The 24943-nt window shown below is 36.2% G+C and overlaps 1 protein-coding gene across 1 annotated transcript in view; it reads left to right on the top strand.

The window, feature by feature from the left end:
- TTN (titin) overlaps nucleotides 1-24943 on the top strand; it is a 274875-nt gene that overhangs the window by 98678 nt on the left and 151254 nt on the right. The window contains exons 96-128 of the mRNA XM_018065217.1: nucleotides 512-802; nucleotides 2528-2815; nucleotides 3530-3622; nucleotides 3743-4028; nucleotides 4807-4990; nucleotides 5194-5283; nucleotides 5377-5644; nucleotides 5755-6015; nucleotides 7615-7824; nucleotides 8033-8110; nucleotides 8217-8243; nucleotides 8642-8701; nucleotides 9246-9329; nucleotides 11102-11173; nucleotides 12311-12364; nucleotides 13213-13614; nucleotides 14066-14128; nucleotides 14489-14566; nucleotides 15174-15251; nucleotides 15836-15928; nucleotides 16159-16239; nucleotides 17295-17372; nucleotides 17770-17853; nucleotides 20276-20365; nucleotides 20590-20670; nucleotides 20815-20895; nucleotides 21051-21134; nucleotides 21385-21486; nucleotides 21921-22025; nucleotides 23807-23887; nucleotides 24078-24146; nucleotides 24379-24462; nucleotides 24624-24707. Coding sequence (XP_017920706.1) covers nucleotides 512-802; nucleotides 2528-2815; nucleotides 3530-3622; nucleotides 3743-4028; nucleotides 4807-4990; nucleotides 5194-5283; nucleotides 5377-5644; nucleotides 5755-6015; nucleotides 7615-7824; nucleotides 8033-8110; nucleotides 8217-8243; nucleotides 8642-8701; nucleotides 9246-9329; nucleotides 11102-11173; nucleotides 12311-12364; nucleotides 13213-13614; nucleotides 14066-14128; nucleotides 14489-14566; nucleotides 15174-15251; nucleotides 15836-15928; nucleotides 16159-16239; nucleotides 17295-17372; nucleotides 17770-17853; nucleotides 20276-20365; nucleotides 20590-20670; nucleotides 20815-20895; nucleotides 21051-21134; nucleotides 21385-21486; nucleotides 21921-22025; nucleotides 23807-23887; nucleotides 24078-24146; nucleotides 24379-24462; nucleotides 24624-24707 — 4164 coding nt within the window. The remainder of the gene's footprint in view (nucleotides 1-511; nucleotides 803-2527; nucleotides 2816-3529; nucleotides 3623-3742; nucleotides 4029-4806; nucleotides 4991-5193; nucleotides 5284-5376; nucleotides 5645-5754; nucleotides 6016-7614; nucleotides 7825-8032; nucleotides 8111-8216; nucleotides 8244-8641; nucleotides 8702-9245; nucleotides 9330-11101; nucleotides 11174-12310; nucleotides 12365-13212; nucleotides 13615-14065; nucleotides 14129-14488; nucleotides 14567-15173; nucleotides 15252-15835; nucleotides 15929-16158; nucleotides 16240-17294; nucleotides 17373-17769; nucleotides 17854-20275; nucleotides 20366-20589; nucleotides 20671-20814; nucleotides 20896-21050; nucleotides 21135-21384; nucleotides 21487-21920; nucleotides 22026-23806; nucleotides 23888-24077; nucleotides 24147-24378; nucleotides 24463-24623; nucleotides 24708-24943) is intronic.

Here is a 24943-nt window from a genome sequence, read left to right as displayed (position 1 = left end):
AAGTGTGCAGTTATGTTAGAACAGATAATATTTAGGATTTCTTTTTCATTTAGGACATTTTTGAACCACTGACATTAAAAAAAAAAGATGTTTCAGAAGAAATAAGTTTCTCTAGAGAAAAAAATAATCTTTTAAAATCTGCATTTCTCTAAAGTTTCTCTCCCTCTCCTTTTACTTTTTACAAATATCTGGTTCTGTAACTGGCCATAAGTTATTGTTATCATCCATCCCATAAATCAGAGAACAGTTTAAAATAAACTTGTTAAAACTGAAACATACAACATTGTTAATCTGCTATATTCTGATATAACATAAATTTTTTTAATTTAAAAATAAATACAATAAACTTGTGGAGGGAGGCAAAATATTTAGGAACATTACACTAATATGCTGTATTTAGTTGGTCAGCATTGATTTTGAACTTAAAATATGGCTTCTCTCTCTTGAAAAGCCTCCTATTAATAACCTACTTCTGGATGCTACTTCATATGGTCCTTGAACTTTCTTACAGAGCGGCTGATCCCACCAAGTTTCACGAAAAAACTCTCAGAGACAGTAGAAGAAACAGAAGGGAATTCTTTCAAACTTGAGGGCCGTGTTGCTGGTTCCCAACCCATCTCTGTTGCTTGGTACAAAAATAACATAGAGATCCATCCAACGTCTAACTGTGAAATCACATTCAAGAACAACACACTTCTGCTGCAAATCAAGAGGGCAGGCATGGACGACGCCGGTTTGTACACGTGCAAAGTGTCGAATGATGCAGGCTCTGCTCTGTGTACATCTTCGATCATCATCAAAGGTGAGTCTCCTTGACTGCCCCAGCGTGATGCGTGTTTCCTTACTGCCCATTAGACAGCCATGTGTGTTTCTTCTGACATCTCAACCTACTTGGGGATTCCAGATATATATTATTTAATTGGCTTGCTACAATCTCACTTATGTTTACTAAGATATATATATATATATATATGTATTGTTTGTAATTTAATTAGATGGCCCAGCAAAGTAGGTGTCATATTATAGACTATATATCTTAGCTTGTAAATCACATCCCAAAATGTTGTCAGGTAGTTAGAAGTCTAAGGCTACTTTGAAATTCATGCATAAGTGACATACAAATTTTTATGAAGCACACTTGTTTTTACATTTTGAAAAATTTTCATCATTGAATACTGTATTAGCTTTGCTTATTATGAAGTCTATCACATTCTGAAGCATTCTCTTTCCTAAGGATATTTCTAAAGCATTATGTCTAACATATATTGCCCAAAGCTTTTATCCTGTAAATGAATATTAATCTCATGCAAAAGGATGCAATTTACTCTAAGAGAAAAAATGGGTAGAAAGATGTATATCATTACAAATATACAGTCATAGCTTGAGGCAAAGAAATGGACTGTATTGTTTAAGGAGATTGTTTCAATCTGATCTTCTAACTGTAATGGCTTCATCCAGATGATTATGAGGCAGTTCATCAAAATCACTTTGCAATCTAACTTCATTGAACAGCTGGGAGTTAATTACCAACTCTGACCATCTAGCTGGTCATTTCAGGGTGCCCAGACAATAGGCTAATGTCATCAATAGATTAATATTACTAATAAGGTAATATCATTGATTAACTTGTAATTCAGATTTTATCATTCACTTAATAGGACTTAAAGGCATTTAAACACATTTAGTAAGATGAAGAATATGTGCTTAGTGGTGGCTTTTATTCATGATTTACATTCATGATGGTTTTGCCACTGAGTAGATAGATAAATACTTTCTATAGAATTCTGAGGCTTTTTAATACATTGAATTTTAAAGAGTAAGGCATCGGAAGTTTTCATCTGTGCAGTCATAAATGTTGCCTTATTCTTCTTAAATGTAGGTCTCAGAACCGTTCAGTAAAATCATTACATAGCACTGAGCTGTACAAAGCCTTCCTATCATGTTACTGATGTCGTCTTCATTGGTTTTCACTTGAGCACTGAGCTTCAACTCCTCACTCCTTTGGGCAAAGATTGGGTTTTAAATGCTACTGTAGCTACATATGATAACTAAATCTGAACATCAAGGAAAATCACATATCAATATGTGGGTTCATGGATTACTCAAGTGTTGGCATTCTTTCCCAAAAGATGGCAAGCATTACATATCATGAGCAGAATTCTCCAACAGGCTCTTAGATTTTAGGGTTCAGTGAAAATACAGCGGCACGCAAGTTTGAGAGAATCAGTAGCAGACTATGTGACACCGAAGTTTATAGTAACTGCCCGTGCGGTGTTCGTAGTTCTTAATCAGGACACAGTCACTTGGGTAATTCATGGGCAGCATGGCATCTGTTCTTTGCTTGTTTTTAAACCTTTTTCTGTTTTTAAAATCCAACACGTGTAACCAGTGTTTTCAGAAATAAAGGCACATGATTCAATTCTACTATAGCAATCAGTGCTACCTGTTAGAGGCAAAACATTCTTTTCTGGAATTTAATACTGTTTTGTTTTTATGTTCCTCATGAAAATACCTTTTTTAATTCTAGAACCTAAGAAGCCACCCGTGTTTGATCAGCACCTTACCCCAGTAACAGCAAGTGAAGGAGAATTTGTACAACTCAGCTGCCATGTCTGGGGATCAGAACCCATCAGGATCCAGTGGTTGAAGGCTGGCAGAGAAATAAAGCCCTCGGACAGATGCAGCTTCAGCTTTGCTAATGGGACTGCGGTGCTGGAACTGAAGGATGTGACTAAAGCAGATGCAGGAGATTACGTGTGCAAAGCTTCCAATGTGGCTGGAAGTGACACTTCCAAATCAAAAGTGACCATTAAAGGTACAGATTTCTTGACACTACTGTTCAGAGCAACTGCTTATGTTTGCCGATTACAATTCAAGAATGAAATTAGATTTTTAGAAACATCAGTTATTGCTCATTTGCATTTATAGCCTCTTCCCTGTAGTTGAAATACTAGATCATGTCATGACAGTAATTTCCATATGAATTTTCTGAAAGTACCCAAGCTCACCATCACATTTCTTGACACTTTTTTCCACCATATCCAAAAACATAACTAAATGGAGTTCCAGAAATGATCCTGTTTAATAATGTGACATAAGGTAGCCTGACTTGTTGTTGTTATTTTTAAGTCATTAAGTCATGTCCAACTCTTTGCAACTCCACGGACTGCTGCACACCAGGCTGCTTTGTCTTCCACTGTCTCCCAGAGTTTGTTCAAATTCATGTCAAGTTGCAATGCTAACTAATAATGTCAGATAGCCTGATAGTATATCCCTAAAGGAAATCTGTGTAATGAAACCAAGTCTAGAGGTATAAAACTTAATGCTGTTGATGTGATTGTAGTTCAGTCTGCTTGCAGTAGCTGTAACTGGTTATAAATGTCTGTGAAATTGCATTATCTTCTGCAGTCCACGAGTTCGTAATATTTGTGACATTGCCAACCTCTTAAAGTCTGCTTTTCAAAGAAAATTATTTATTGCAATTTTAAGGTAATTGTGATAACAAAACATGTTCATGTGTTTTTTTTAGACAAACCAGCTGCCGTCCCAGCAGCTAAGAAAGCAGCAGTAGATGGAAAACTCTTCTTTGTATCAGAACCTCAAAGTATCAGAGTTGTAGAAAGTAAGTACTTCGTGAAAAGTACATCTTCATCTATCTTGTACATTTTACTACCGATTTAATTTCAGAAAAACTGGTTTTGGAAGATTAAATTTTTATTGAATTGTTTTCATTGTTCCTTAGAAACCACTGCAACATTCATTGCAAAAGTGGGAGGTGACCCAATTCCAAATGTTAAGTGGACAAAAGGCAAATGGAGACAGCTGAACCAAGGAGGTCGAATACTGATCCACCAAAAAGGCGATGAAGCAAAACTGGAAATTAGAGACACCACAAAAACCGATTCTGGCTTATACCGATGTGTTGCATTTAATAAGCATGGTGAAATTGAAAGTAATGTTAATCTACAGGTGGATGAAAGGAAGAAACAAGAGAAAATTGAAGGAGATCTTAGAGCAATGCTGAAAAAGTAAGTTCCGTGAAACATCGGTTTTGGTAATATTCCCTTCGTGGACTGTCCCCTCCAAGATTCAAATTGGGAAAGAAAATAAGCACATAGACGTTTTAACAGATAAGGAAATATAAAGAATTTGAGTGGAAGTTAGTGGTACCTTAATGTCAGTTTCTAAATAATCATCAGAAAGTTTTGAGAATGAAGTAAATTTTTACTAAAACTTTGAACAAAGGAAATGGCATATAGATAAATCTGTGTCTAGACATAAAATTTTTGGTTCTACGTGTAATTTTCCTTACTCTGAATGGCTTTCTAGATCAACTGTTTTAAACATTTTTCATAATTACCAGTAATATCAATACCAATTATGTTTCATCATGATTAATCAATAAACATTTAATTTCTACACATTTCCCATGATATATATGTGTTCTGTATTAATATTTTCCATGATTGTTATCATTTTTCCTTATTCTTTCAGTAGCCTCTTTTGTTGTAAAATTTACAAAAATACTTGTTTTCTTTCCTTTCTTAAATTCTTTGATCAGTCCCTGTACTTGGCACTATGGTCCAATCTTAATCCTCTCCATCTCCAAACCCATATTTTTTGTTTGTTTGTTTCACAGTTTTGTTTGTTTGTTTAACATGGTAAAACTAGTAGTTATTAAATAAAGAACACAGAACTATAACTTTGTGAAAAAAATTTAATTATATTTATAATCTTTGAATGATGATAGACAATTCAGAATAAGTAGAAGAGAGGTAATTCATGTTTATTTCTTATTTCATTTAGGACTCCAGTCTTAAAGAAAGGAGCTGGGGAAGAAGAGGAAATTGATATCATGGAACTTCTCAAAAATGTTGATCCAAAAGAATATGAAAAATATGCCCGCATGTATGGAATCACTGATTTCCGGGGTCTTCTTCAAGCATTTGAACTGCTAAAGGAAAGTCAAGGAGAAGAGACACACAGATTGGTATGCTCTTTTGTGTATAGTATAAACTCTAAAAATTCACACTGGAAACATCTAGCTTACACCTTTTGAATTTCCAGACCCTACAGTTGTATAATATCCTAATATAACCTAAGCACCATCAAGAATGGAAGCTGAATATAATCATCCATCTTCTAATTCAAAATCTTTTCCATATGTAATAATTCTACTTTTTTTCTCCTTAGGAAATTGAAGAAATCGAGAAGTCAGAGAAGGAAGAGAAGGAATTTGAGGAACTTGTATCATTTATTCAGCAAAGGCTGTCACAGACAGAGGTAAAATGAATCACGCTGATTACAAAATGAACAAAATATTGGAAATTACAAGGGAAGGAGTGACTAATGCATTTTAATTTTTTATTCTCCTAGCCTGTCACTCTGATCAAGGACATTGAAAATCAGACAGTTTTGAAAGATAATGATGCTGTGTTTGAAATTGACATTAAGATTAATTATCCAGAAATCAAGCTTTCATGGTACAAAGGGACTGAAAAACTGGAACCCAGTGATAAGTTTGAAATAAGCATTGATGGTGATCGACATACACTCAGAGTCAAAAACTGTCAACTTAAAGATCAGGGCAATTACAGATTGGTGTGTGGTCCACACATTGCTAGTGCTAAACTAACTGTAATTGGTAAGTAAAAAGAATTTTATTATTTAAAAAAAAAAACTTATGAGATGAATCTACTTTTGAATACATCACATGTGATATCAAACGAAATATGTACTGTATTATACCCACAGAGCCTGCCTGGGAACGGCACCTTCAGGATGTAACTTTGAAAGAAGGCCAGACTTGTACCATGACCTGCCAGTTTTCAGTGCCAAACGTAAAATCTGAATGGTTCAGAAATGGCAGAATCCTTAAACCCCAAGGTAGATACAAAACGGAAGTGGAGCACAAAGTCCATAAGCTGACCATTGCAGATGTTCGAGCAGAGGACCAGGGTCGATACACCTGCAAACACGAAGACCTCGAAACTTCAGCAGAGCTCAGAATTGAAGGTGGGTGAAAGAGTATGGCTGGAGTTATCACAGCGTCAGTCAGAGGCAAATACTATGCACAACCCCTGCACCCTTGCCTTTGCATGTATCGAAAGTGCTTGTGCGATCTCATTTCCCAACACACTCATAGCAGTCCATTCACTCATGTCTCAAAATCTATACAAAATCAAAAGGGAAGTGTTGCCATAAGTGCTGATTCATTTTTATAGTTCTTTTGACCAGTAGATTTCAATCTAAACTATGATATGCCTTTCTAACAGTGATTTCTGATAAATTTCATGATTTCTTCTAAGTGCAATAATTTTTTGCAATTCTACTAAATGCCATAAATCTCACATCTCTGATTTTGAATCCTAGAAATAAATCTTAGAGAAAGGACCAGATTTCATGGGTATATGTCTTGGCTAGGAGATGACATTTTGTTTATAGAAATCAGTTTGACTGTATCTGTATGAAATTGTATAGAGAGAATTAATAATATATGTGATATGTGATTAGCACCTATTTTTCAAAAACAGTTATTTCATATGAAGATCACATTCCAACCTTCTGAATCTCTGAAATGAAATGGAATGTCAAGATTTAGAAGCAACGTTTTTTTTCCTAAAGACCTACACCTTTGGACTGTATTCAGCAACATTTGGCTCTAATGATGGGCTCTACTTCCAGGCATTGCTACCCATTTATAGCTGCTGAAATAACAACTTATGTGCCTTCTTATTTATATAAGCATTTCAAAATCTCTGACTTGCTCTACAATTGATATCAAGGTCTGGTTGTATTTTAAAATCCAGAAATTTTTAATAGTTTTCAATTTAAAGGATCCAGTTGAAACCACTTATTTTTTAAATAATTGCCTATTTTTTATATGCTCCTTAAAAAAAAAAAAACAAAAAAGCTCACTAGACTATGTATGATATCTAAGCTGCTCACAATGCTGTGACACATTGAATTCTAGATGAAATTTTGCAGGAGGATCTCCACTCCAGCCCCGTCTCCTCCTGTACACCTTGCCATTTGCCAGGGGTGGACTCCATGCCTGCCCACTGGTGCTTGCAAAGCAGGTTTCAGAACTCTTCAAAATGAATCCTGTGTAATTTAGAAGAGCAGATTTCCTATTGAGTTTAAAATAATTTCACAAGAAAAGTTATAAAGGTCACATAATAAACAGTTCTAGAACGTGAAAGGCAGAATTATTTTACAGAGGAAAGAATTTCAAAAGGGAATAAAGTATATAGTAAGGTGAGGTTTATGTTCCCTTTCTTTTGAAGCCCCCATTTCACTAACATTTTTAAAGTTTAAGTTTTATTCTGGATGATAAGTACCTTGACTATTTTCTTCATGTGAATATTATAAGGACTTGCAGGATTTCTTGAAAGTTTTCCACATTAATCTTGCAGGAGTACACTTAAGTATTGAGATAATTTTTTGGTACTGATGCGAACAAGTGTACTTTCTTCTTGTTTAATATTTTCAGCCCTTTTCTGCTATTCTCCAATCAGATAAAAAGATAGAGACTTTGAACATCTGAGGGAAAGGCACAGTGAAAGAAATCCCTCCCATACAAACTAAATGTGGACTCTTTTTGTATTTAAACAGCTGAACCAATTCAGTTTACAAGGCGCATACAGAACATTGTTGTGAGTGAGCACCAGTCTGCCACCTTCGAATGTGAAGTCTCCTTTGATGACGCCATTGTAACTTGGTACAAAGGCCCAACAGAACTGACCGAGAGCCAGAAATACAACTTTAGGAACGATGGTCGCTGCCATTATATGACCATCCACAACGTGACCCCAGATGATGAAGGTACCTTAATGGACAATGTCCCTGTGAATATATAATTTAAGCTTTCCCTGTTTTATGTATGTATTCTCTAGTTTATGCTTATACTCTATGACTCTATCTAGGTTAGTTTCCCAGGAAAGAAAAATGTAAATGAATACTATGTTTAAATAAAGAAGTGTTGTTTTCAAGCATATCAGAACGCAGAGGTTTCATGATCTTTTTCCCTTAGGTGTCTATTCAGTAATTGCTCGACTGGAGCCCAGAGGTGAAGCGAGAAGCACCGCAGAGCTGTACTTGACAACCAAAGGTCAGAAAACACCCCATTCAAATCACACTGCAATTCTGGCTACAAAGTAACCTGCCAAGATAATTCTATTAAATTTTTAAAAATATCATTGTTTTTTATTTTGCAGAAATCAAACTTGAGATGAAGCCTCCTGGTAAGTTAAAAATAATAATCAATCCTTGCTTACAATACATTCAGTGTAATTTGTAAGTGATAGAAGCCAAACTAATATAAAATATTATTCAGTAAAATTATCATCAGGAAAATAATACCAATGTTAGGCTTTATGAGTTTAGGAAATGAGAGGTAATGAGGTCACATTCAGCTGACTTTTAGGATCAGGTCAAACAGTGTGGCCATAGAATAAAACAGATTGTCACAGGGAATGAATTGGCCTGTGTGGCTGCTTACAGAAGAATCTTCATATCCTTGTATCTATATTTTAGATTCTGCCGTTGAAAATGCCTAACAACCAAACACATCTTAGTAGTCTAATAAATATCTGAGCTTTTAGTCTTTCAGTGCTTGTCATTATTAAATGTCTCTTTTCAGATATTCCTGACTCCAGAGTTCCAATTCCAACCATGCCAATCAGAGCAATACCACCAGAAGGTAAGAAAGGCCCAGCACCACCACCACCGCCCCAGCCCCGGTCTTGAATATGGTAGCAGCAATATGCGACCCCCGGGCTTCCCTGTGGCTCAGCGGAATCCGCCTGCAATGCAGGAGATGCAGGTTTGATCCCTGGGTTGGGAATATTCCCCGGAGGAGAGAATGGCAATCCATCCCAGTATTCTTGCCTGGAGAATCGCATGAAGAGAGGAGCCTGGCGGGCTACAGTCCACAGGGCCCCAACAGTCAGACACGACTTAGCAAGAGACAAACAAAAAACAAGCAATATACTACCTACCACTAGGAAGTTACCAGTGCCAAACCATAGTATCCTCCCACTTTATCTTCTTCACGGTGTAATTAAAAATCAAAGCAAAAGAGTAGTTGCAATTATAAATAGATGCTATTTTTATGTGGTCTGACTATTGATCTGCTACTATACCACCTTTGAAGAACTGAAAGAAATGCATGAGACTTTTCATTGTATTTCACACAAAATGAGAAACCAAACCATGTTGCTTATGACGGCATTTATGTTTTTTAGAAATTCCCCCTACGGCTGTTCCTCCCATCCCTCTTTTGCTACCATTACCTGAAGAAAAGAAACCACCAGCAAAACGTGTTGAAGGTATTATATGTTAGCTACCTAAATGCCAAAATATAGGATTTAATAATTGAGTATACAGACCTGGAAAATGTTGTTTAGTGCAACATGTTGGCCCTCTAGTGGTCAGCAGGTTGAATTGCCTTTCAAAATGTAAGTTACATGATTTTAGTATTAATTAAATGTGTTGGACATGTGCCTAAAAGTCTGAAAATCATTAGAAAAAAAAATATTTTAAAAAATCACTTAAGCATTAATAACAAGCTGAGTCAGACACAACTGAGCGATTTCACTTCACTTCCATATAGCAATAAAATAATAAAATCAAATCCTAGTGAAACTTATAGAAATAAAAAATGCTAGTGTATAGTCAGGTTTAAAATTGTAGTTTGTGTTTTTTCTCAACTACAGTTAACTACTCCTTAAAATTCACTATTTCATTATAAAAATATGAGTTAGACTATCTTTGATTTTTTTTTTTTTTCTAAAGCTAAGGAAAGAGCTCGCCAATAAACTTTTGAGTGTGTCAGGGAACTGTCCCTCTTAAATAGTTCAGTAGATAAGTTGTACTGTTTGTGCCCGGAACCTTCTCAACTAATTAATCAACAGACTGCCTGGACTTTTCTAGAGTCCTGGGGAGTTTAGAACTGTTATCAGAAATTCTCCCAGCAACATCAGGAAAAAATTCTGCATGTCAAGGTCACATTTTCCCAAAGCCAAGCCACCATTACAGTAGCAGCCTCCAGGCTAATCCCCTAATAGCCATTAAGATTGGTGTCTAAAGCTTGAGAAAATTTTCAGCTAGCCTTAGGGGAAATCTAGTAAAAGACAAAAAAATAAAAAAAACTTCTAGTTTTATGATTAAACTATCTCAGTAACAAAGATAAGTATTTTTATAACTTACATAAACATAGTTAACTATATTTCATCTACTTCTGATAGTAAAAATCAAGAGCAAGAATCAAATACCAAAAAATAGATTTCTGCTTATATTTGTTGTCAGGAATAATAATTCATCTTAATGAGTGATTTATGCTTTGAGCACTACTGTCAACATGACTAAGTACTCACTGGGAAACTTGAGAAATTAAATCACATTTAAAAAATTTTAAACACTGTCATTATTCATGAATACTAGAAGGCATAATCAAGTTATGATCTGGGGCCAGGATCAAGGTATACGTTAGCATTAACAAAAGAACATTTCCACAATATAGCACAGGTGGAACTTTAATTTTACTAATTCACTTGTTATTCTTATTCCTGACAAATTTAAAGCAGTCTTACCTAAGTGAAACAAAGATGAAATAGTGTACCTTTTCTATACATGATATCACATGGGTTTGCCCTGGATGTTTCAAAAACTTGAAGCAGGCATAAAATCAGTGTGGGCTTCCCTGGTGGCTCAAATGGTAAAGAATCTGCCTGCAATGCAGGAGACCCAGGTTCAGTCCCCGGGCTGGGAAGATCTTCAGGGGGAAGATCCCCCGGAGAAGGAATTGGCAACCCACTCGATTACTCTTGCCTGGAGTATTCCATGGACAGAAAAGCCTGGTGGGCTACAGTTCATGGGTTCACAATCAGACATGACTTTCACTTTCATTTACATATTCTTTCTCCTTCCCCCCAAATTTTTCTACTTTCTAGTCCAAGATCTTTCTGAAACAGGCATCTTACAATAATGTACAGAGTCTCTTGTTATCATTCAAACCACATGGAAAAAATGAATTTCAATATACCTCCCAGTTTCCTGAAAACATTTTAGTAAAATTTACATCTGACATCTTATTTTTTAGTGACCAAAAAAGCTGTGAAGAAAGATGCTAAAAAGGTTGTCGCAAAGCCCAAGGAAGAGGCAGCACCTAAAGGTATTATGATTTATCAAAATTCCAAGAATCCCCTGGCAGTCCAGTAGTTAGTGCTTGGCACTTTCACTGCTGTGGGCCAGGTTCAACCCCTGGTCAAGAAAGTAAGATCCTGCTGGCTGCACAGCACCACCCAACCCCACCCGCAAAAATCAATCTTACTGCTTTTCTCTTAGTTAAAAGAATTTAAATCCAGACAGGGAAGGACAGAGGAAGACTGAGAGTGTGACTTTATAAGACTACCTCTTCATTTACTCACTCTCGCTCTGTTCCTTGACTCAGTCCTCACTTTCTCTTTCTCAGCTTTATTTTCCCACTTTTTTCCTCCCCTGTCCTCCTTTGCCTGTGTCTGCCCATGACACCCAATGGCCACACCAAAGAGTTCTTATTATCTCTGAATGGTGATTTAAAGAAGGCACTGCCCTCTGGTCCAACTTATGGTCTTAAATCTAGTCACTCAAATAGAATGTTTTAAAGGGCTGGTGCTAGTTTTGGGTGGTTGCTCCAGCCCAGTTCAGCATCTTTCCGGGTTCAGCTGAGCTAAATGTCAATACCCACAGAAGAAAAATACTTTTTACCGGGGCATCAGTTTACCTACTTTAAGTTTTTGTGGTTAACTTGGGAAATTTTTAGAAAGAAAAATAGATAGCTAAATTTAAGCAAACGGTTTTATCCATCTGGCTAAGATTAGATTACAGCAAGCTCCTAAAAAGAAGGAAAATTCAGGAGCACAGGGTACCCCTTCACTGAGACTTTTTTCTGAGTGGTCAAGTGTTATAGAATAAGGAGAAGCTCAAAAGCCATGGATAGTTCCTGAACTTTATCATTAATCCCTGAAAAAAATTATTTTCTTTTAGCATTATGTTTTAGCATCAGACATACTGAAGATTCTCTTTATGTTTCATACTAATAGAAATTGTTTTAAATCAACCTAAGCTAGAAAAAAAGTTTTACCCTTTCCAAAGTTTCATTTGCATGGCACTGCAGAGCATTTCTGGTGAGCAAATTTGCATCTCATAAAAGCATTTGGTATACAAATAGTATTCACAGATCATACAAATGACTAACAAGGGTATATAGGATTAGTAAGCATTAAAAATGCATAATCTAAAAATAAACTTGCATTTTATGTTTTCAAAGTTATAGAGGTTCCCAAGAAGCCACCACGTCCTACTGCCTTAATTCCAGCAGAAGGTAAATGAAATTATTAAATATCCTATTTCTTGCTGAGATTTTTTTCCCCCGCATTGTTTTCTTATGTACTAGGCTTCCAACTTATTATAAAATTGCAGTCTCCTCTGCTACAGTAAAATTAGCGGTAGAAATAATGGCTACTTTATATTGGTCAAATTCCAGGAAAGAAACCTAGGCAGATGTTTATGTAGCCTCTCTGCAGTGGACACAGGGAAAGAAATGGCTAGGGCTAGAAAGGAGGAATCACCTCTTATTATTTCAGCTGCAGCTAACACGGATGTTAAGGATCATATGAATAATGTTAGCCTTAGTATTTTTAAAGTTGTCGTACAGAAGCAACTAATTGATTTAGTTACAAAATTTCAAATATTATCTTTATTCAACTGACTAAAGAGTTATATTTGATATTAAAAACTGTAGCTTTAAAATTAGTACTGTTTTTGAAAGAAGAATTGGAATTGTAAGTAGCTGCAGAAATATTAAATATAAATTCCATATAATGATCAAATATTAAGGTATTCCATGGGGAAAAAAGCTAAGAGTTTTACAAATTGGTGCTCCCACAAAACAATGGAAGATGTGTTCATTTAAGAATATTTACTGAATGCCATTTTGTACACATGGGAAGAATCCTCAGATTCAGAGTAGACTGTCTCTTGTCCCTCCTGATTGTGTTCCATAATCAACAAAAATTTAAGCAGAACCACAACACAAAGAAAACATAAATAATCAAATTGATGCTAAAATCTGAGATGCTGATATTGCTAGATGACATCGACTTTTGCTTAGTGAAGTAATTGTGTGGATATAATTAATATGCTAATCTTTTCTTTTTTAATTTATTTTAGCACCTGAAATTATTGATGTATCCTCCAAGGCTGAAGAAGTGAAAATAACGACCATAACCAGAAAGAAAGAGGTTCAGAAAGAAAAAGAAGCTGTGTATGAGAGAAAGCAAGCAGTCTACGAGGAGAAGAAAGTTTACATAGAATCTGTGGAAGAACCTTACGATGAGCTAGAGGTGGAACCGTATGCGGAGCCATATGAAGAACCTTATTACGAGGAACCAGAGGAAGAGTACGAAGAGGCCCAGGTAGAAGCTAAGAGGGAAGTTCACGAGGAATGGGAAGAAGATTTTGAAGAAGGGCAAGAATACTATGAAAGGGAAGAAGGTTATGATGAAGGAGAGGAAGAGTGGGAGGAGACTTACCGAGAGAGAGAAGTCGTCCAAGTTCAGGAGGTTTATGAAGGTATGTATTAGTTGGGTGATTTTTTTTCTCTTGTCCTCATTGTTGCTCAATTCTATTTTCAAGGTTATTAACCTGATTCGTAATGAATATGAAATAGATGAAAAGACCGTTTCCATTTTTTAAGTTAGAAATCTTTAGTATCTTGAAAAGAATTCTTTTCTTCAGAGCTACTTCCATGCTTTGTTATTGTAAATTGAATCATTTAGTCCTGTTACTAAGACTGAATTCCAAGTGCTCTTTTCTAAAGCGGAAGTTCAAGTTTTAGTTTTACTACCTTGCTATCTCTGCTTCATCTTGCTTCTAAATCGGGCTTGAGTAATCCTGTTAGCCATAAAGATCCCAAATACTGTAATTTACACAGTTGCATATTATTCTTAATTTACATCATTTGCAAACTGATACAAGAATTTACGTATTCAACCACTCCTTTTCATTACTGTTTTTGTTAAAGAATCACGTGAGAGGAAAATTCCAGCAAAAGTACCTGAAAAGAAAGAAGTACCACCTCCTAAAGGTATGTAATTGGAATTATTTAAATAGATCACATCATCAACAACATGATCATGGCTTGCTGGGCAAAGATGTATGAATCACAAGTTTAATCCAATAGACACAACTTCTTCTCGAAGCTTCATTGTATCAATGATTTTTTTTCTAAGAATATCTACCTACTTCATTTAATGTAAACATAAAAAAGATGATAAAAAGTGTTCTGGTAAGCATAAAATAAAGCCAAAATACTTGAAGTACAGAAGCTTGTACTTGAAGTTCAGTGCAACAAACTTATCTCTCTCTTTAAAAAGTGAAAGAAAAAGAGAGAGACTATTTTAATAGAAATTCTAAAAGTACTGCAATTTTTTTAAAATGCTTACAGTTGTAAAGAAGCCTGTAGTTGAAAAAATTGAAAAGACTTCTCGAAGAATGGAGGAAGAAAAAGTTCAAGTCACCAAAGGTATTATTATTTAAAACATTTCATGCTTCTGGGTAGTAGCTGAATTGGTGATTTTTTTTTCCCACCACATTATATTTTTTATACCTTCCAAATATTCCATTGTTGTTGTTCAGTCGCTAAGTCATGTCCGACTCTTTGTGAACCCATGAACTGCAACACACCAGGCTTCCCTGTCCTTCACTATCTCCTGGAGTTTGCTCAGATTCATGTCCATTGAGTTGATGATGCCATCCAACCACTTAATCCTCTCTTGCCCCCTTCTGCTTTTGCCTTCAATCTTTCCCAGCATCAGGGTCTTTTCCACTGAGTCGGCTCTTTGCATCAGGTGGCCAAAAGTATTGAAGCTTCAGTTTCAGCATCAATCCTTTCAATGAATATCCATTATGTACATCTATTTTTCAAAAAAAAACTTTCTCTGTCAATTGGGAGGAATCTGATTTCAAAAAACTGATAATAAAACATTTCAAGTACCATGTACACAAGTAATTGTTTACTAATATATAGTCACATGTTAGTTATTTATGTAGTCATCTAAATTAACATTTTTAAAATTTTGTGCAAAACAATATTCTTCACAATACAAATATATTTGTACATATTTTTTAAGTACCTGAAGTTTCAAAGAAGATTGTTCCACAAAAACCTTCTCGGACTCCAGTGCAGGAAGAAATTATTGAAGTGAAAGGTATACATCTTTGTCTTTCAGCTACAAGTTTTAAACATTTCTATTTACGTGTATGGATATGTGTACATATATTACTGAACAATACACAAATATGAAATCACCAAAATAAAGACATATTATATATTATATAATATACATTTTATGTTGCACATTTATATAATTTATGTAAATAATAACTTTGTTTTTAGTTTCACTCAAATTGCATAATTTTTTAATTAAGGACGGATTTGTGTTTAATCAGTAGTTCTCTAACTTTCCTTTGCAGTGTTTTCTATTACATATAATATTCCCATCCTCTCACTTATGTAAATAAGCCCTAATGGATTTGGGAAAACACCGCATCACATGTGAAGAAGTTGTCTCTATTTGATTCCAATTTAATAATATTTGATAAAGGCTGCATGGGTTGTTTGTCCCTGTAGATCAAAACACGATTTATTTCCTTGTCAGTACTGAATTTGTTCTTAAGCTATCACATTAACCCACTCATTCTGCAACTAAAAACTTAAATACAGTGTACACGCCATGTATTTGATATCTTTTCCTGGAAAAAGAAATACTAACGTGAAATACTCTCTTTCAAGTACCTGCTGTCCATACAAAGAAGATGGTTATTTCAGAAGAAAAGATGTTCTTTGCTACTCACACAGAGGAGGAGGAGGAGGTGTCAGTCACAGGTACAAGGCAAATTTGAATATGGGGCTCAATTGGAAGGGCTTCAGATGGATTTTTATCTCTCTTCTTATCTAATTTGTGTTCCTGTAGCTATCTCTGTCTCTTTGTGAATCTTTGTCATCTTTTCATTTTACAGTTGTCTGTTTTAATTCGTATTTCAATATTCTTTGTAAATTGCAATATCACCTACAGTACGGCATACCAGGAACTAAAATGTACATTTTTTTTAAAGTCCCTGAGGTACAAAAGAAAACTGTTACCGAAGAGAAAATTCATGTTGCTGTTTCCAAAAAGATTGAACCTCCACCCAAAGGTATTAGTGATTTATTCCAAGTTTAAAATCCTTTAAAAGTGTCAAAATAACATTTTTTAAAAGTTCCAAATATCTGAATCTGTTACTATTAAATAATAGATTTAGTCACAGTCCACAGACCTCCAGCCACTATATACAAAGGAAATCATAGGCAGGTGAGAAGACCTATGAGGAGGATACTGGAGAAAAGAATGACAATTCCCAGCAGCTCTGTTTCCCGCTTCACTGAGCTTACGATCCAGTGACCAGCCATTTAGAAACAAATACAGCGTCCTGGAGCGAGCTCCTACCAGCTCACGAGAGCTGATGTTAAGTTTTCAGGAATTTGCTACCCAGCATTAAAGATTTTAAAATTTAAAAAAAAATTAAAAAAAATAAAAAAATAAAAAATAAAATAAAAATTATATAAAATTTAATAAATAAATTAAGACTATGGTAATAAATGCTCAAAACTCATTAGTTCCCCCTTTTACTATGACTGTGTTTCCGAGGTTATGTGGACTGCCTCTGAGTTGTGAAAATACTGGATCATTTTGCACGACTTCCTGTCCCTTCCAAACTCCCTGACAGTGACATCATGATCGGTAGCCAGGATGCATGTATTTGCACCACCATAGAAATTGGAACTTGGAAACTGATAGAGACGACAAATTAGGGCTCCCGTCCCCCCACCACTGACCCTCTCCTATGCCCAGGCGAGATGTTAAACATTTAGGATACAAACATTAGTTAAGATATTTGAATGCAATTGTTCCAGTGCAGTGACTATAAAAGTGAAGTTTCTAAAACTGGTGTCTGAGAAACAGGCACTCGTACCTCTGAGGAAGGGGCATTCCAACCTGTTTCTGGGAAAGTAGAGATTCCACAGGTAAAAATGAGCGACAGGCACATTTTCTAACTGGCCGCTAGCCCATTGCCCCAACCCTTGATTATAACACCTAATTTTGTTGCCTTCAATTGGTGTAAAACCAGAAAATATTTTTCTTTAAGTCTTACAACAATATATGCCTTGTCAAAATGCACAGTTTCTCAAAAACAACCCATTTTTTTTGAAGTCCCTGAGCCACCCAAGAAACCGGAAGAAGTGGTCCCCGTTCCCGTTCCTAAAAAGGTGGAGCCCCCACCAGCCAAAGGTAGAATCATATTTTTGAAAAATATTTGTAGTGTCTGTCTTCTTGTACTTTTTTCTGTTGGATCTGTGTGTTAATGAGATAGCATCTGTAAACCAGTTGTAATATAGGTTAATCCTGTGTATATTGATTTCATTAATTTGTGGTAATATGTTATACAAATGTCAGTAACACTTTTAGACTCCAGACCATGCTAATTTGGTCTTTGTCAGCTCCATGTAATATGCGTAATGTCTCTACAGTATTGTACTTGGCGTGTATTTTCATCACGGGTAGAGAGTATTAAATTACTTCCTAAATTCTTTCACTCTTACTGAGGATTTACGATTTAACGTAATCTTAAGTGTCTCAGAAGGAGACTAGAGTTCTCAATATTGTTTCAACAATGGTGTCTTTAAAGTTCCTGAAGTTCCCAAGAAACCTGTGCCAGAGGAGAAAAAGCCAGTTCCTGTGCCCAAGAAGGAGCCTGCTGCTCCCCCAAAAGGTACACCAGACCTGATCACGGGCTGCCCCTTTGCTCCAAACGCCACTGCTTTGTTTTACACAGTCTTTGTACTCACTTTGCTGTCTATCTTGTGTCTTTTATGTCCCTAGTGTTTTTCATTTGTTTTTCAGCTTTGGGGCTCTACTCTTGACATACATTATTTATGATACTGAACAATAGAAGTCACTTTTAAAAAGTAACTATATCAAACTGCTATCTTAAATTTTTAATATCTTCCCTTAGAGAAAGAAAAAGCATTTGTGAAATTCATTTTCTACAGGGCATGTTTCTAGGAAACCTTCTTTCACTCCTCAACTATGTGACCATTTCTTAATTTAAAAAAACAACACTTTCATGAGTTATGACAAGATAAAGATTAATAGGAGGGAGTTTGGTAGAACTGAATGTTAACTAGGTAAAGATGTTGCTGTGTTACTGGTAACAGCCACTCTTCTGAAAAGTCAATGAGGCCTACTCTTAAATAATTGGAAGCAGCAACTTTTGGCAGTGACTTTCACCATATTTCTCTAGACATTAACTGAGCATAGGCACTTGCCACAGATGTTGCAGTTATCTGATTAGTGAGTGAAGGGATCTGGCATACAGGTGTGTTTGGATTCAAAAGTGTTCATTCTGGCTTTGATTTTGGATTTGGTTGATTTGGGGGGTTTTAGTGATAGCAAGACACTACTTTATGGAGGTGATGAAGCAACAAAACTGCACACATCTGGTCAGTTATGGAGATCCAGTGCCATCCAGCTTGGAAGAAAGCAGGCTCATACATTTTATGTAGTGTTCTCTTTCGCCTGACTTCTCAATTTTCCATTTCCATCCTGAATCAAGTCTGCTTCTGTTTCTCAAACTCTCGGCTGTTTCAGAATCCCGGGGGGAGGGGAGGTATTCTTTTTTTTTTAATTGAAGTATAGTTGATGCACAATACTCTATACCTTACAGGTATACTATATAGTGGTTCACAACGCTTAAAGGTTATACTCCATTTATAATTGTTTTGGAATATTGGCTGTATTCCCTGGGTTGTGCACTGTATCCTTGTAGCTTATTTTATATATAATAGTCTGTATCTCTTAATCCCTACCCCTGTATTGCCCCTCCCTTCTTCCCTCGGCCCACCGGTAACCACTAACTTGTTCTCTATATCTGTGAGTCTGTCTCTTTTTCGTTATGTTCACTATTTTGTTATTTATTTATTTATTTTTAAATTTAAATTTATTTATTTTAATTAGAGGCTAATTACTTTACAGTATTGTATTGGTTTTGCCATACATCAACATGAATCTGCCACGGTGTACACGTGTTCCCCATCCTGAACCCCCCTCCCACCTCCCTCCCCATACCATCCCTCTGGGTCATCCCAGTGCACCAGCCCCAAGCATCCTGTATCCTTCATAAGACTCTACATATAAGTGGTATCATACAGTACTTGTTGCTCTCTGACGTTTCATTTGGCATAATACCCTCCAAGTTCATCCAAGCTTTTAAATGGCAACATTTCATTCTTTCTTTTATGGCTGAGTAGCATTCCATTCTTGAAAATATACCACATCTTTATTCATTCATCTACAGATGGACACTTAAATTGTTTTGATATCTTAGCATTATAAATAATTCTGCTATAAACATTGAGGTGCATGTATCTTTTCAAGTTAGTATGTTTGTTTCTTTATAGTCTTTTCTTTTTAAACCAAATGAACACTTCAATGTCATATTGAGAGGACTAGCCTAGCACAAGAGTGTTTCCTGAGTTTTGTAAACACTGCAGGGGCACAAGCAAACAAAAAAAAAACCCAGAAGAGAAATAGAAAAAAATAATAATGATATATATACAACCATTCTAATGACTTATTGATCTAAGATGTGAAAATGTTAGTCACTCAGTCTTGTAACCCCATGGACTGGAACCTGCCAGGGTCCTCTGTCTGTGGAATTCTCCAGGCAAGAATGTTGGAGTGGTTTGCCATGCCCTTCTCCAAGTCTAAGATAGTCTTGGGTAAAATATACCCAAAATATATATGTTGTTACAGATTCCTGTTCTCGATACAAAGCATACAGAGATTTTCCTGTATACTGTATCCATACTCTACACTGTTTCTGTAATTACTGATTTTTATCAAAAGTATAGCAGTAGCAGCAGCAAATTGTGTATACATACTTCTGTGTATATAACTCTCCTTTTTAGTTGCCTAAATGTCTCTGCAATATCACATAAGACATTACCATGGCCTTTGGAACACTGTATCGTGGCCCTTAGAACACTGTATTTTAATTTTTTGCATTATTTTGCCTATACATAAAAAAATCTATAACAGCATTAATGAACTACATAAAGATTTGTGTTCATGCTTATATCCATTCATGAAAGTGATATAAATCTGAACTAACATTGTATTTTAACACCTTTAAGTTCCAGAGGTGCCCAAAAAACCTGTTCCTGAAGAAAAGGTTCCTGTTCCTGTTCCCGTTCCAAAGAAGAAGGAAGCTCCACCAGCTAAAGGTACGGTGACTTACTTAGTAAGGAAGCCCTATCTTTATGTCTTGAGTATAAAACATTTTTGTGTTTAATTATCTGTTAATTTAGTTTAATTCAAAATGAATGTTTTATGGTGTAAGAATTCAACAAAATTGTCTGTCTACCTGCCTACTTTCTTACAAAATAACTGTGCATAAGCTACTTTGGAAAATGCAGAAGGCAATGCTAAAAATTCATGTCTTTTCAAGTTCCTGAAGTACAGAAGAGGGTTGTCACAGAAGAAAAAATAACCATTGTCACCGAAAGAGAGGAATCTCCACCACCAGCAGGTACCTCATCCATCTCCATGAAATAAACGTGTCTTCTCTTCAGGCTTCTTTAGTTGCATGTCTTCTTTAGTGGGCCTGCCAGTTCTATGTTGCTCATTTCCTTTGCCTTTCTGAGGATTTTAAAATCAAATACTATCCTTTAAGTGCCAGAAATACCAAAGAAGAAACTTCCTGAAGAAAAAAGACCTGTCCCTCGGAAAGAAGAAGAAGTCCCACCACCAAAAGGTATTGTCTCTCTCTCTCCAAGACCCCTCTTTACAATTTTATGTTCCAAGGCAAATGATGATTTTGTGAGTTCTGTGATATGTGTGTATCTGTGTTTGGTGCTGAGCTTCAGTGAAATAACACTGAAGTTCTGAAAGTGGACCATGTTTTTAAAGTACCAGCGGTGCCTAAGAAACCTGTCCCGGAGGAGAAAGTTCCCGTGCCAGTTCCAGTCGCTAAGAAAGCCCCTCCTCCTCGAGGTAGGATTTGTTTCATGCCTCTGACAAAAATCTTTGAGCCAGTGAATTCTTTTTCCTACCTGATGTCTTCTTGTACTGACCCCTTGTCTCTCTTTGGATAGAATTTCTGTGTGCGTGTACTTGTGATATGTAACTTGTTTTCCACTTTGTTAGGGAGAGTGGTATACTGGGCAAATCTTCCCCTAACTTTAGGGAGACTCTTGATTAAGACTCTTGCTTTTTAAGCTTTAATTTTAATGCTTTCTTAAAGCCGAAGTTTCTAAGAAAATGGTCATGGAAGAAAAAAGATTTGCTGCCGAAGAAAAAGTATCCGTCACAGTTCCTCAGAGAGTGGAGGTCATGCGACACGAAGGTATATAATCAGGCGTGAGGGGAGAAATGAGTTTGCGTGTGTTCCCTGCGAGTCTTTTCTTCTTGCCGCATCGTTTACTTTAGAAGTCATGCTCAGTATTGTCTGTCTACTGTAGTCTCTGAGACTGAGTGTTTTGTGTCTGCATTGGTCCTGAATCATTCTAAGAGGGTGAATAGGATGGTGAATGTGGGATAAACGTGGACGGGGCCACACTTGGGCATAAGTTGAATATTCTTCTTGGTTGTGGGCTCTACCATCCCCTCTTCCGAAACCAGCTCTCTTCCTGGTTGCAATGAGGAAGTCCTATGAAGCTCCAGCCCTAAGCAGATAGAAGGACATTATCCTCCCGTAGGGAACACATGGCTATTATCCGAACTTCAACGGACTCTTCAGGTGGAATTTAAATTAAATCTCATCTTTTAAAATATCTGCAGAGAAGGGATGGAGTTATTCAGAAGAAGAGGAAAGAATATCCGTGTCAGTTTATAGAGAAGAGGAAAGAGAGGAGGAGGAAGAAGTGGAGGTTACAGAATATGAAGGTAAAAAATGCAAATAAAGCTAGTGGTGACCTGGAGTCTTGATAAGCTGTTTTCCTCCCCAGATTGTGTACTCAGATTAATGAAAGTGATACAAATTCAGCGAACATCTCCTGGCCTTATTTGATGTGTCTTTTGATCAAACCACAAGATTCAGGAGCATTAATTAAACATCCAGTGTATTTATTGTCTACCCCCTCTTAACTTGGCTGTATAGGAGACAGGGCTTCATATTTAACTAAACAGGTAACTAAAGGTGCCGATATCTTCATATACAGTTACCCTTTCGGTAGATGGGACTTGGTTTCAGTATGGTGAGCTGAATGTAGTCTGATGTCACAAAACAGTGTTGATAGCACAACTCAATAATGTAGCCTGACTCACATATTTTAAATGAACAAGGAATTAGATTACCTTATTGGCCGGGCTTGAGAGTGAAGCCCTGAGCACGTAGGCCTTTCCGGTGTTCCATGTATAGAGAGAGCAATCGTGAAATATCTTTTATTAGATCAGCCTGTTATTCAGATGTTCACGTGCCTATAATGTTAGTTCTCTATGGTTTAAGGACTGAGCAACAAGGTTTATTTCAACCTTTTTAATGAATTAAGACAGCCCTAGGTTTGCTGCTAAAGTTCAGCATTGTGCCAAAGCAGTATATCTGAAACAACTTTACTAAGAAAGTTTTAATGTACCTCTGCTTTAAAGATTAATCAGTAAGTTTCTTAATAAATGTACTGTCTTCCTGATGAAGCAGTGAATAGAACTGTACAGTCAGATGCCCTTGAAATATATGTCTCTGGCTAATAAAAAGGGTCCTGACTCTTCCCCACTTGGAAGGAGACACCATGTGAAATCCAGATGTGCAATCTTGATGGAAAGCCTTAGAACAGAGAAGACTTGACTCCCTGGAGGAAGCCTTCCAATTCTGTTGTGCTTCCTGGGAAAGGCCGAAATGTCAGGCACAAGTCAGGAATCTGATGGATCCCAAGGGTCCTATCCCTTCTAGAAATGTTTGGGAAAGCTTAACATGTACACAAGGAAAGTTCTCATTGCATAAATCTAATTTCAGCCTTTGACAGTATGCATTATAAATTTCTTTTAATACTATAGACTCTAATTAAAAGGAAAGACACTGCAGGATATTCTTATGCTTTCAGGAAGTCCAAAAGATTTAAGGAAAAGATAGGTAGCCTGTTAAGTTTACTCCTAATGTTCATAACTAGATCTCTCTATTCTATAATTAACCTTATACACACAGACTCAAAAATCACAGGAAAACTGTTAACCTTGTTCACCATACCTACTCTTGTAAATCTGGGGCAGTGGGGAGTCCTGATTCCAAGTTCTCAGCAGGTTTTCCCTATGTAATACAGGTCTTTTCTTTCTTATAAACCTACTTACAATTCTTCAAGTATATATTTCTGCCCTGCGCCTTCAAATCTTATTTTTAATACTTGTCTTCAAATTCCTGTATTCTTGTTAATTTAGCCACTAAAATTGTTCTTATGTCTTGTGCTTGTCCTGTTCTTCCTGTGAATACAAGCATTGTCATCTTTATGATACACTTAAAAATTAAGTTACTGAAACAGTTTCTGTACTCTTTATTAAGGCATATGCTTTGATGAAAGTCTTATTCTTTGGGTATTATAAATGAGAGCAACCAGGGATTTGGCAGGTGTTTAACATTCACTATTTTACTTATTCTTTGACTTAATAAAGTACAGCTAAATTTGAACATGAAAAACACTACAGGCTTATCTTATTTAAAATTGTTATCTTTAAAGTGATGGAGGAGCCTGAGGAATACATTGTAGAAGAAGAGGAGCACTTTATTTCTGAGGAAGTGGAAGTTGAACCAGCTGAAGGTAGACCAACTCTTAGATAAACTCTAGCCCCTGTGTGTGTTGGACTTGTCCCATTCTAAATGTTCTCTTATAGCTAATTCATTGCCTGTATTGCAAACGTCAGTAAATATGTTTAATTTAAAAGTTCCTTAAATTTTTATTAAAAAGAAATCTGGACATTTCTACAAATATATTTTATAATCTTTTCAAGTGCCTGAGAAGAAAATCGTACCCAAACCGAAAATTCCTGCTAAAGTAGAGGAGCCTCCACCAGCTAAAGGTACAATTCTGTCTCAGAGAAATGAGATGCATTTGTCTTCATAGCTATGATAATGCTTTTAGTTTGAGTAACTGCCTCAGTTTTGCCAACTTATGTGTAAACATTTTAACTGACTGTAGTCATTAATGTTTGTGTAAATGTGTGATCTTTCATAAAGTGAGCTCTTTGCCCCAAAAGAATGGCACTTCTTCTGCAATGCAGACTAATATTCTTAAACCTCATATTTCTAAAGTTCCTGAAGCACCGAAGAAAATTGTGCCAGAAAAGAAAATTCCTGCTGCAGTTCCCAAAAAGGAAAAGGTGCCGCCCGCCAAAGGTATATTGGGTTTTCGTTTATTCTTAAATAATGCCTGTGTTTAAATCTTAAATCGATACATTCTTCAAATTTTTTTGACATTAGCAAGAAATAAGTGTGCCTGTGTTTAGTGTTTTTCACACTTGTGTTGTGTCTGACCGTGTCGTGCAATGTCTTTTAAGTGCCAGAAGAACCAAAGAAACCAGTTCCTGAAAAAAGGGCTCCTCCCAAAGTGGCAAAGATAGAAGAACCTCCTCCCACCAAAGGTAAATGAAGTCCCCAGCACAGCGACTAGAAACATGTCTTGTCTTTCGTCCTCTCACTGCTGTCCTCTGGTCTCACCTTCTATATGGAGGTTATTGGTGTATGTTGGCCACAATGATTGATGTATTATTGCCTTGTCTATGGTGGATTATTACTCACTTGTTGTGAAGCTTATTTGTGTGTATCTTGTAAAATTATATTCTAAAATCACATAAGCCTCTGGCAAATATACTTAATA

The sequence above is a fragment of the Capra hircus genome, chromosome 2, assembly GCF_001704415.2.
Source record: "Capra hircus breed San Clemente chromosome 2, ASM170441v1, whole genome shotgun sequence".
Lineage (NCBI taxonomy): Eukaryota > Metazoa > Chordata > Mammalia > Artiodactyla > Bovidae > Capra > Capra hircus.
Note: the sequence above shows the minus strand (reverse complement) of the source record. Positions and strands in the feature narration are given on the sequence as shown.